Raw genomic sequence first — 12727 nt, forward strand, 5'->3', positions numbered from 1 at the left:
ACAAGGTGGGGGTGGCCATCTTGTGAGGGTCAATTTGCATTTTACCTCTTTATTATATAGGATAGCCAAGATACAGAATAAACCTAAATGTCTATCAATAGACAACTGGATAAAATAGAAGTGGTACACATATACAATGGAACATTACTGAGCCATAAAAAGGAATGAAATTTTACCATTTGCAACAGCATGGTTGAACCTAAACAGATGTTATACTAAGTGAAATAAATCAGACAGAGAAAGAGAAATACCATATGATTCCATTTATACTTGGAATCTAAAAAAATAAAAATAAACAAGCAAAATAGAAACAGACTCATAGTTACAAAGAATGGTCTGCGGGTTGACAGATGAGAGAAAACTTGGGAGACTGGATGTAAAAGGTGAAGGGATTAAGAAGTATAAATTGGCAGTTACAGAGCAGTCATGAGGATTCAAGTACAGCATGGGGGACATAGCCAATACTATTATAATAACTATGTATGGGGCCAGGTGAGTACTAGACTTATCAGGGAGATCACTTCGTAAGATATAAAAGTCCAACCACAATGCTGTACACCTGAAATGAATATAATATTGAATGTCAAATGTAATAGAAAAAAAATTAAAGTTAAAATGGGGAGGGGGTGAAGAGCAACAGTATATGGGATAGCAGTAAAGGAAGCATGTGGGACTTCCAGAGATTGGTGTTGGTGGAGAGAAGAGGAGAAATTTGGAAGTAGATTGATTTATTTGTGATTTCAAAGGTAGGAGGGGTATTAGGGTAAGAAAACCGAAGATTGAATATTACTGTTGCACCACTTGTGTTCACAGCCTGGAAAGTTTCAATAGCACAACAGAGAATAGCTTCCACCTGTGACCACATGGGAGGGTGTCACTCCTATTAAAAGTACCATTAGCCCTAGCTGGTTTGGCTCAGTGGATAGAGCGTCAGCCTGTGGACCAAGGTCCCGGGTTCAATTCTAATCAAGGGCAGGAGGCCACCAATTGATGTGTTTCTCTTTGTCTTTCCCTTTCTCTTCCACTCTCCCTAAAAATCAATGAAAAAAAATCCTCGGGTGAGGATTAACAACAACAAAAACAAACGTGTTTGTTGACAATCAAACTTAGGTTTCAGCTATAACAACTCAGAAATAATTAACCAGACTTTGGATTCTACATTCTTGGTCACACGGGGACAATAAGCACAGCAGTGATAGTAGAACTCACTGAGCTTATCAGCAAGCAGAGGAGAGTAATTCTGTGCCGTAGCATCACTTTGGAGATAATGAGAAAACTTCCGGGAAAGTGTTTAGCACGGTGTCTGGCACATACTAAGCCTGCAATTATATTTGTTCATTGCTCAGTGAAGACGATTTAACGGAACATTAAGCCGGTGGGCAGAGAAAGACCACATACACATTAGAGCAAATTCCAAAGGCTTTGGATGTCCTCAGTGCTGCATGAGAAAAAGAGAGGACAGTTTCTTTTGTCAGCCAGAGTGGGGAGGAAAGGTCCCTGGGTTGGAGGGAAGCGGGTGGCTTTTTGTCCTGACTGCTTCCTGCTCTTCTGTACCTTTTGGTTAGCTCCTTTCGCAACCTCCTCCCCCCCCCCCCCCCCCCCCCCCCCCCCCCCGCCCCATACCCCCAATAGATTGCTGGGAAACAAAACCCAGAGGGCCTCACTGGGAAAAATCCCCCGAGGGGCTCAGTTTTGGTAACAATAACTATTTGCACATTTGGAAGATGTGACCATTATTGTTGCTAAAATACTTGCTTTAATTATTTATTGTTTCTTAATGTATGGTTTAGCAATTAGGAGATAGCAATGATAATGTTTTGTGGTTTTAATTGTTTAAAAATTGTGTTTTTATAGAAAAAGCAACTGTGGGAATTTGGGTTGACTGGACGGGCAGGAAATAACACCACTATAATTGTGGTGCCAACTTACCTGAATTCTAGCTAAATGAGAAGGAGGAAGACTATAGACCCTTTTGTGAGCTGGCCTTGCAAACCCAAATATAAAAAGTAAGGTCATGGTGGTCACACTTTATTTATTTATTTTTTATTTATTTTTTTAAATAAATTTTTATTGTTCATATTATTACAAGTGTTCCTTTCCCCCCCCCCCTTCCTACCCCACCCTCTGCCCTTTCCCCACCCCCCATTGTCCTCATCCATAGGTGCACAGTTTATGTTCAGTCTCTTCCCACATTCCCCTCTCCCCTTTTCCCCAAGAATCATTAGTTCACTCCCCTTCCATACCTCTGATTCTATTATATTCAACAGTTAATATTGTTCATCAGATTTTTTTTTTAATTTCCTTGGTTTTTAGATTCACTTGTTGATAGTTACGTATTTGTTCATAATTTTTATCTTTATTTACTTTCTCTTCTGAAAGAACCCCCTTCAGCAATTCATATAATTCTGGTTTGGTGGTGATGAACTCCTTTAGCTTTTTTTTATTAGTGAAGCTCTTTATCTGACCTTCGATTCTGAGTGATAGCTTTGCTGGGTAGAGTATTTTTGGCTGTAGGTTCTTGCTATTCATCACCTTGAATATTTCTTGCCATTCCCGTCTGGCCTGCATGGTTTCTGTTGAGAAATCAGCTGACAATCGTATAGGTGCTCCTTTATAGGTAACCACCTGCTTAGCTCTTGCTGCTTTTAATATTCTCTCTTTGTCCTTTGCTCTTGGAATCTTAATTATGATTTGGCTTGGTGTGGTCCTCTTTGGATTCCCCTTATTTGGAGTTCTGTGTGCTTCCTGGACTTGTAAGTCCAATTCTTTCCCCAGGTGGGGGAAGTTTTCTGTCACTATTTCTTTCAGTATGTTTTCGATATCTTGCTCTCTCTCATCTTCTGGGACCCCCATGATTCTGATGTTGGATCGTTTGAAGTTGTCCCAGAGGTTTCTTACATTATCTTCAATTTTCTGGATTCTCTTGCCTTCTAGCTTCTGCAGAGGAGTGTCTTCTGGCTCTTTATGTTCCAAATCTTTGACTTGATTCTTGCGATCTTCTATTCTGTTTTTAGGACTCTGTAAAATATTTTTTATTTCAGACAATGTATTCTTTATTTCTTGTTGATCCCTTTTCATATCCTCATAGGTCTCATTTATTTTATCGGCCTTTTCTAGGAAACTCTTGAAAAACCTTATAAGTGTGGTTTTGAACTCTATATCCAGTCGCTTTTTGTCCTCCATTTCTTTCGTTTGTGATCTATTTGGTTTAGGCATTTTCTCAGGCAGCTTTTCTGATGGGGCGGGGTTTCAGGGTGGAGCCTACAGCCTTGGCTTCCGTCAGCCCCGCCCTATGCGACTCCTGAGACTCAGGGTCCTTCAGTACTTGTTGCAAGCGCCTCTGAGAGAAAGGTGCCCTCGATTTTCACCTGCTGCCAAACAGTGTAGGTTCTCCCGCAATGGGCCCGAAACTGGGGTTCAGTTCAGTTGGAAGTGGAGTTGGAGATGGCGTTCAGAGAAGTCTGGAGCCCCTGTCTCCTTCCCGCCAGGGCAGTCCTATGGCACAGCCGGCCGTCCCTTCTCTGCGCGCAGTGTGCGCACCTCTGGGATCTCCTTTCGCCGCTTCCCCGGGTTCCGCCTTACAGCCCAGCTCCCTCTGTGTGAGCCTGGGTCCCCGGGGTCTGGCCTAGAACGGGAGTTCAGAGCAGTTGGGGGCCCAGCACAGTCGGAGTGTTTATCTCCTTCCCGCTAGGGAACGCCAGCCAGGCACTCGGCCTCCCTCCTCTCCGGCTCCGTCCTCTCCTCGCGCGCCGCGTGTCTCCGTACCTTGGGCTTTTACAGCTCCTCCACACTTCCTTCTGGTTTTCTCTTTGCTTCTCGTAGAATTTCCAGTCAGTCGACTTTCCTGTAGTTCTGGAAAGTAATGTCCACTTTATATTTTATAAAGTAATGTCCACTTTATATTTTAGTTGTATTTTATTGAAATTGTTGCTTGCGGCTGCGGCTAGGTGCCTACCCGAGCAGCCATCTTGGATTCTCTATGGTGGTCACACTTTAAATTTGGATTCATTGTGTGTGTTTTCTAAGATAATATTGGGGAGTGGCAAAGGTGAAGGAGAGGGGTGACAAGACTCATATTATAGCAAATATTTATTGAGCAGATACTGTGTGTCATGTATGGTGAAAAGCGTTTTATATACATTATCTCCTTTGCCCTATAGGTAGGCATAACACTTCTCACTTTACAGAAAAATCAGCTTGTCGATATTACACAATAAGAGTGGTTGAGATTTAAAGCCAAGTCTGTGACTCCATTCCATGTGTTTTCCATGACTGTTGCCTGAAAACTGAAATATAGGAGGTGCCCGGCTGGTGTGGCTCGATGGTTGAGTGTCCACCTATGAACCAGGAGGTCACGGTTTGATTCCTAGTCATGGCACATGCTGAAGTTTCAGGTTCAAACCCCAGTAGGGGTGGACAGGAATCAGCCAATCAATGATTCTCTCTCATCACTGATGTTTCTATTTCTTTCTTCCTCTCCCTTCCTCTCTGAAATCAATAAACATATATTTTTTAAGTATATTTTATTGATTTTTTTTACAGAGAGGAGGAGAGAGGGATAGAGAGCCAGAAACATGGATGAGAGAGAAACATCGACCAGCTGCCTCCTGCACACCCTCTACCGGGGATGTGCCCACAACCAATGTACATGCCCTTGACCGGAATCGAACCTGGGACCCTTCAGTCCGCAGACCGACACTCTACCACTGAGCCAAACCAGTTTCGGCTGAAATCAATAAACATATTTATAAAAATGTTTTGTGCTGAAATTTATAGAGAAAGATTTACTAGTACCCAGGTGCCAAACCTCCCCAATTTGCAAAGAGTGCTTAGTAATAGGATATTTGAATGCTAGTGTGTAATTTTAGCAAATTCTGACCCATATTTGCCTAGAGATGTATACCACTGCTAAACGAAAGTTTCCAGTTTTTATTGCTTTTACGTCATTACAATGAATAATTTAATGCCTTCCCACGTGTTGGACCAGGACGTGCTTTGCAGGGCTGCTGCGCTGGCCTTCACCTTGTACCATGGAAGTGGTGATCAACTCTGAAGTCTCTGTTAAATTAGGGAAGCAAGACAATAGCCCAATGTCGTTTGTGCCAAGCGGCAAACCTGCTTCAGCAGAGGAGGCTGCTATTGTTTCATGAACAAAAGGCATTTTGTCCAACAGAAATGCATTTGGTGGCCACAGGAGATCATCTTTAATCCCCTGTAACAAGTTCGGTAGCTGTCACAACATTTTAGGATAATTTGGGCTTAATTTTAACTGCCCTCATAGCCTGCCATGCAGCATACACAAGCCCACGCCTCACTTTATTGATTGGCCTTGGTTTTCTGTCTTACTTTTGTGGTACTACTACTTGCCAGTCACCCAAGGGGAAAACGAAGGTCATCTGACCCCTTGTAACCTCTATTCAGCACATTTCCCAAATCTCTCTGCTCCATTCCTGTCACCTCTGCCTTAGTTCAGGCCCCTATTGTCACTTCCTGGAACCGCTTACTACACAGCTGCCTGCTGAGGCCCTGTCCCCAGGCTTTTTGCCTCAAGCCCCTTCTCCCCACAGTTAAGGATCTTCTATGTAAACCCAAGACTGACCAGTCTCTGCCTGTTTAACACCTACCAAGGGTCCTCATTGCCTACAGAAGCAAGTCCAAACCCTTGAATGGCTTTGAGAGCCTCTGCAGCTCCATCTCCCCCTCTTGGACATGACCATGACTATGATCTCCTGCAGTGCTGAACCTGGAGATTATTTTTTTTAATAAATATATTTTATTGATTTTGTACAGAGAGGAAGGGAGAGAGATAGAGAGTTAGAAACATCGATGAGAGAGAGTCATCGATCAGCTGCCTTTTGCACACCCCCTACTGGGGATATGCCTGCAACCAAGATACATGCCCTTGACCGGAATCGAACCCGGTACCTTTCAGTCCCCAAGCCGACGCTCTATCCATTGAGCCAAACCGGTTTCAGCTGAACCTGGAGATTATAATGCTATTTGAAATAAGCCAGTCAGAAAAAGACAAATACCATTTGATCTCACTCATATGTGGAATCAAATGAACAAAATAAATGAACAAAATATAATCAGAGGCATAGATACATGGAACAGATGGACAGATCTCAGTGGGGATAGGGGTGGAAGGGATGGGATGAAAGAAGGCAAAGAGATTATCCAAAAGACATATATGCATTACCCATAGATACAGTTTGGTGATGGCCAGAGGGAGGAGAGGCCAGAATAATTTCATAGGGAAAAATTAACTCTGATTTTTCTCCTCTATTTTGCTTCCCTCCAGTCTTTTGCCATCAGAATTGCTGACCCTAAGCCCACAGTGGATTGTAAGATTTGTAACAGTCTTTAAGGCAAAGCGGAAGCCTGCATTTCCCACGATAGATTCATGGGAGGTCCCTAGCCAAAAACCACCATCTTCTTTATTTTCTGCTTTTGTTACTAAAAAGTTAATTTTCCTCATTCCGGTTCTTCCTTCCTTTCTCTTTTCAGCATCATGAAAACCTCAAATGATGTACCCCCTGGGCAGGTTCCCATCTGACACCAGGAGATTTCAATCGTGGATGCCGTGGGACATGCCAGTTCCAAGGACACAAATAGGTCATTTTCAGAAAGAAGCTTTCAGCTGACCATAGAGACCCCGTGACTATAGTCACCAGAACTAGGCCACCTCAGAACGAATAGGCAAGCTTCCGAAGCTGCAGATAAAGAAGAGGCACGTAGGTCATGACCAAAGGACATGACAGGAAGGCGTTTTCTACCGAGGAATATCAGTAGCCAAAGATGGACGTTCTCGAGTGAGAAGATGAGTGGCTGGAACAAGAAGCACTCCTGTCTGTGTCGCAAGTCAGTTCTCTGGAAGTTGGGGGGCAAGATGCTTATTTGGGATCTACATCTGTGAACAGAAAGAGGTTGGAGCTGGAGCAGGATTGGGCAGCGGAAGAAGCTGACCTGTGATGAGGACTCAGCCAAGCCTTCACCCACCAGGGAAATAACTGTCCAAGTAGCAGCGGACATGACTGGCTGTTGGAGCCCCACCTCCCTTAGTCCCCTGACACAGGCTGCCCGCTAATAGAGCTTGACCTCAGACAAAAGAGGCAGCTCCCTGCCGCTTAAACAGACCCTGGACTTGCTGACAGCTGGAGGCCGTCTGCTGACAGCATTTCCAGCAGCTGAGATACAGCCCTTCCTTGAAGGGGGACGGGTGGTGCATCTCTCTGCCCACTACACTAGCAAACGTCTCCATAGTTAACACAGGGTTTTATATTAATTTCTCTCAACAAACAAAAGAGAGCCCCATACATTTAATGCTGGATTTGAAATTACTATTAGAATTTATATTCCATGAATTATCAGGTGATCAGCATTATACACTGAGTGGCCAGATTATTATGATCTCTGAATGCATAATAATCTGGCCACTCAGTGTATTTGTATCTCAGATGGGTACCAAAAGTATTCTAGACTTTTGCTGGAGATCAACCTCCTATTTTCCCTGAGCTTTCTATCAGCCAGAGCAAAGGGGAAAACTGATCAGGTGCACGCTTTATAGTATCTTTGATATCAAATAAATGAGGTACTCAGGAGAAGTACACTAAGTGGCCAGATTATTATGCGTTCAGAGATCCTAATAATCTGGCCACTAAGTGTATTTCTGGGCAGGCTGGAATTAGCTGTTCATTCATTAATTTCACAAACCTTTATTAAATATCTATTGCATAGCAGTCTCTGAAAATTGAAGTATGGATAAAAATGCTTTTTCCATAAACTCCTGGGAATTACATTCTAGTGGGAAGGCAGACAAAATAGACAAAACAAAGTAGTAAGAGTTAAAAAGATAGATATGCACACTATACCACAGAAATTTAAAGGGGTGTGAAGGAGAAAATGCTTAGCTATGCCCGCAGGCATCTTCCTAGAAGAGGAGGAATGGGCTCTGGCTCGGAGGACAAGAAGTATTTGCATACAAATGTTATAGGAAGAACCAATTGCACATATAAAGGCTCAGAAGAATGAAAGAGTTTCCCATATTATGGGGACCATAAATAGATTGCTTATGACCAGGGCACAGATTGTGTTTAAGGAAGTATTAGAATTTGGGATTGGAAAGAAATATATATACAACTAGAGGCCCAGTGCATGAATTCATGCACCAGTGGGGTCTTTCTGCCTGGCCTGCAGAATCAGGCCAAAACTGGCTCTCTGACATCCCTTGAGGGAGTCCCAGATTGTGAGAGGGTGCAGGTCAGGCCAAGGGACCCAACCAGTGCACTATCGAGGCCAGACAAGGACATGGGAGGTTGGCCAGCTAGGGAGGAACCGGCTCCAGGGTATGTCTGGTTCATTTAGCTCAGTCCTAATCAGCCGGACCCCAGTAGCAAGCTCACCTGCCAGTCAGAGCACCTTCCCCCTGGTGGTCAATGCACATCATAGTGACTGGTTGACCAGTCGACTGTCTGCTCCCTGGTGGTCAGTGCATGTCATAGTGAGTGGTTAAGTGGCCTTCGCATATCATTAGCATATTACACTTTGATTGATTGAATGGGCAACCGGACGACAGGATACTTAGCATATTAGGGTTTTATTATATAGGATAGTTTGGTGAGACCAAAGGAAGGGGAGGCAGAGGCAGGTGAAAGTGGGCAAAGGGGAGAAGTAGGGAGACAGCTGCAATAATGTCAACATAAAAACATTTTTGTCTACTCCAAGTTTTCCAAATTCAGTTAACCGTGATTTGAGGTTGTTGCTTGCTTTTTTTTTTTTTCCAAGAGCACCCCTATGCAGAACACTCTTTGGGTAATGTTGATTGACCCGGCCAGGCCATCTGTGACAAGCCTGTTTTAGATCTAGCACCTGAGCAGGTCTGTTCTGACTTGATATTGATAGATAAGGAAAATACTACATTATTGGATGCAATTCCTGGGGATGCTACCATTGCATCTGTCCGTTCTTGGAGGTTGGAATACTGAATTCTGTTGGAAGAAACACTCTCTCTCTGTCATAAAGAGTCCTTAGCAACCAATCTGTTGAGGCCACAGACAGGGAGAGTAGAGACCACAGTCTTTGAGTCTTGCTGGTGCAGATAAACTGGTCTGAGGAAGCTGAGGAACCAAATCCAGCGGCACAGTTCAGGCCTTGGCCATCATGTCTATTGCGTACCGAGAGCCCCTCTCTGCCACAGTGGGAAAACGCATGATTTTTACAGGTAAAGAGATTTTCTATATGCTTTCACAAGGAGATCTAAACTTTCTTTATCCATCACCCATGTGATGCTTATATATATGATACTCACATAATTGATACAAGAATTGGCCCTGACCAGGTAGCTCAATGGAGTGTCATTAATATGCCAAGGTTGTGTGTTTGATTCCCCATCAGGGCACATATAAAAATCCACCAATAAATGCATAAATAAGTGGAACAACAAACTGATGTTTCTCTCTCTCCTCCTCCCTCTCTCTCTCGTCAACCAATAAATAAAAAGAATGACATAATCATTCTATATATATTTATTTTGTATGATATTGCTACTTTTACTGTCCATACTCAGCCTGGGCATCAATGTGCTTCCATAAACTGATCTGTGATATCCCAGTTCTCGCTACAGCTGAGCTTTCACAAACTTTATATCATAAAGTTTGCTTTGTATAAGAGGAACTACTTTGATGCTAATAAAAAGTATACCTTGATCAGATTTTAATTATTATTGGTTTAAGCTTCACATTCTTTTATAAATTTAACATATCTGCTTGACAAAACTTGGAGCAAGGTGTGCATTTGACCTAGTAAAATTGTTGGCTTTCATTTTGTTCCTTTAACTTGTTCAAAATGATTTGGGTGGTGTATGCGTATAGAATTAGAATAAGATGTAATTAAATAGAATCTACTAGTTGTGATAAGTCTATAAGAAACTAAAATTCATCTTATTTCCTTTATAGGTTTAAATAATGAGCAAACATATCCCCTTGCTTATATGTCAACTCCCACTCTATCAGAAATCTGGCCCCAGCTATTTGCCATTTACATGTATACAAGTATCAGAATTGTGAACCTGTACTCCATGACCAGCAAGCAAACAAACAAACAAAACAAAAAGCACTTTATCAACTGGAGTAATGTGCTTCCTTGCAGTTCCCTTTGCTTAAAATATACAGGTTCTATTCATTTCCAAAGTTACTTTCAGTGAGGCTGTGTAATACAGTTAGATTCTCTTGTCACAGACTGAATTTTTTCCTGGAATCTCCTAAGTGATTTTTCCATTGTGTAGATGTACCACTGTTTTTTAATCCACTCATCTGCTGATGGGCACTTAGGCTGTTTCCAAATCTTAGCTATGGTAAATTGTGCTGCTATGAACATAGGGGTGCAAATATCCTTTCTGATTTGTGTTTCTAGTTTCTTGAGATATATTCCTAGAAGAGGGATCACTGGGTCAAATGGGAGTTCCATTTTTAGTTTTTGAGGAAACTTTATACTGTTTCCCACAGTGGCTGCACCAGCCTGCATTCCCACCAGCAGTGCACATCCTCGCCAGCACTTGTCGTTTGTTGATTTGTTGATGATAGCCATTCTGACAGGTGTGACACGGTACCTCGTTGTTTTGATTTGCTTCTCTCAGATGATTAGTGACTTTGAGCAAGTTTTCATATGTCTCTTGGCCTTCTGCATGTCCTCTTTCAAAAAAAAAATGTCTATTTAAGTCCTTACCGCTGATCTTTTCACTGTCTCTATAGTTTGGCCTGAATGTCAAGGAGCTGGAATCATACACAATGTAGCCTTTTCAGATTGGTTTCTTTCACTTGCCAATATGTATTCAGTGTTCCTGCATGTCTTTTTGTGGCTTAATAGTTCATTTCTTTTTATCAGGAATAATGTTTAATTGTCTGGATGTACCACAATTTATCTATTCACCTATGAAAGGAAGTTTGGATTGCTTGCAGTTTTTAGCAATTCTCAAAAAGAGCTCTATAAACATTTGTGTGCTGACTTTGTGTGGCTATGTTTTCAAAATCAACCTGGTAAATACCTGGGTTTGTGACTCTGGTCTAAATCCAAGAGATTTATGGAATAATTAATTTAATAAGGGATATGCAATTTAAAAGGCACCATAAGAGATTATCTAATTTAACCCATCATTTTTCAGTTGGGAAGGCTGAAGTTCAGAGAACTAAGTGACTTGCTCAAGATCACACAGCCTTGAAGATGTAAATCTCTGCCTGTCCCCTTTTTATCCGATGTATTTATGTGTATTACATCCGACTAAATAAAAATAGGAATGTATTTAGTCAGCTATCCTATATCTACTAGAAAATCTGCTCATGTAAACCAGGAATATTGCAGAATTCTACCTTATAAAGGAATGATCACAATTTCTGTTAGAAATGTATTAGAATTGGAAATACTCTCTAGGACATGGCTGAAAGCAATATGATGAATGAAACTATAAGTGGTAGGAGAAATACTACATAAATGTGTATGTAATTTTGAAAAGCACTGCTCCATTAGCCTGGGTTTCAGACCCATTTATTCATCTCATTTTTTTGCCTGTGAAACTGCCACACTAATAGCTATGTCTCAAATTCAATTATTTTAAAAATAGAAAATGACTTCACACTGAACTGCCAGTGGTTTCCTTTTTGAAGAAAGAATAAAATATTCCTGACTGCAAATTCAGTGTAAGTCTCACCACTATAATTCATGAAGCAAATAGTTTACTTTTAAAAACGAAATTATGACAAAAGCTTACACATTTTAATGGTACTTAAACATTTGGTTGGCTAATTTGCATTTTATTCTATAATCATAGAATATGATTTGCCTGAGGAACAGCAGTTCCAAGCCAATCCTTCCCTAAACAGCTGGACATCTAAGTTATCGCCAATGGGATTTGCAAGAAAAAATCATTAGTTGCTACTACCACTTTGAAAACATCTAAACCAAGAGAACTTCTAAGGACAAGCTTTGTCTCATACTCTAGTTTTTTTTGTTTGTTTGTTTTTGTTTTTTTTGTGAGTGTGTGTGTGCGCGCGTGTGTGTGTGTGTGTGTGTGTGTGTGTGTGTGTGTGTGTTTAGAATAATAAATGTCTTTGTTACATAAACTAAGATGGAAAGAAAGACTTATTTGCCTTTCTGGATTTTGATTTAACTTTCCAAAATTGATGCCTTATAAATTACATTAATATAGCCTTTTAAAATCAGATCAGGAAGAAATACTCAGTATTAAAAATAAAAAAAGAGTTGCTACTGAAACCATGCTTGAAAAAATTAATTCTTTTGTCAAAGATTAGTTGATTGTTTAGTGTGCAATCTTATAGGAAATGGAAGCAAGCATGAAGATTCTATTTCAGGAAACCAAGGTGGTAAACTTATACACAATTTTGGCTTTTCCTCTTACCCTTTCTGACCTCGGTTTTCACATCTGTAACTTGGGGATAGTAGTACCTATTCCATTAGGTTTACTATAACGATTTAATGAAACAAAGGTGCCTGCATAGACCACGAATTTAACAACATCTTTTGAACTTTTCTTTTTCTTAAGTAGTTGTACTAATTTTTTCCTTGAAAAGCTCATTATCTAGAGGAGGGAGGTGCTGGGAGAGAACACAAAAATCATCCTTAAAATTCTCTCTATATATATTTTTCATAATAAACCAACCAAGTACAGTTTATTCCCAAAGTCTGAAGCTTTAAGCAAGCTTTTAAGGGGTACAGA

At 41.2% G+C, this 12727-nt stretch overlaps 2 protein-coding genes across 2 annotated transcripts in view; one reads left to right on the forward strand and one right to left on the reverse strand.

Annotated features, from left to right (window-relative positions):
• Positions 1-4661: 4661 nt before the first annotated feature.
• Positions 4662-12727, reverse strand: part of ETFDH (electron transfer flavoprotein dehydrogenase) — a 259286-nt gene continuing 251220 nt past the window's right edge. Inside the window, exon 14 of the transcript XR_014795024.1 lies at positions 4662-4678. The gene's annotated coding sequence lies outside the window, so the exon portion shown is untranslated. The remainder of the gene's footprint in view (positions 4679-12727) is intronic.
• The window catches only part of SPMIP2 (sperm microtubule inner protein 2), a gene marked incomplete at its 5' end in the record, with an annotated part of 65457 nt that continues 61889 nt past the window's right edge, over positions 9160-12727 (forward strand). Inside the window, one exon of the mRNA XM_084885314.1 lies at positions 9160-9220. Within this exon, the coding sequence (XP_084741440.1) occupies positions 9160-9220 (61 nt within the window). The remainder of the gene's footprint in view (positions 9221-12727) is intronic.

The sequence above is a fragment of the Pipistrellus hanaki genome, assembly GCF_964339955.1.
Source record: "Pipistrellus hanaki genome assembly, chromosome: 5".
Lineage (NCBI taxonomy): Eukaryota > Metazoa > Chordata > Mammalia > Chiroptera > Vespertilionidae > Pipistrellus > Pipistrellus hanaki.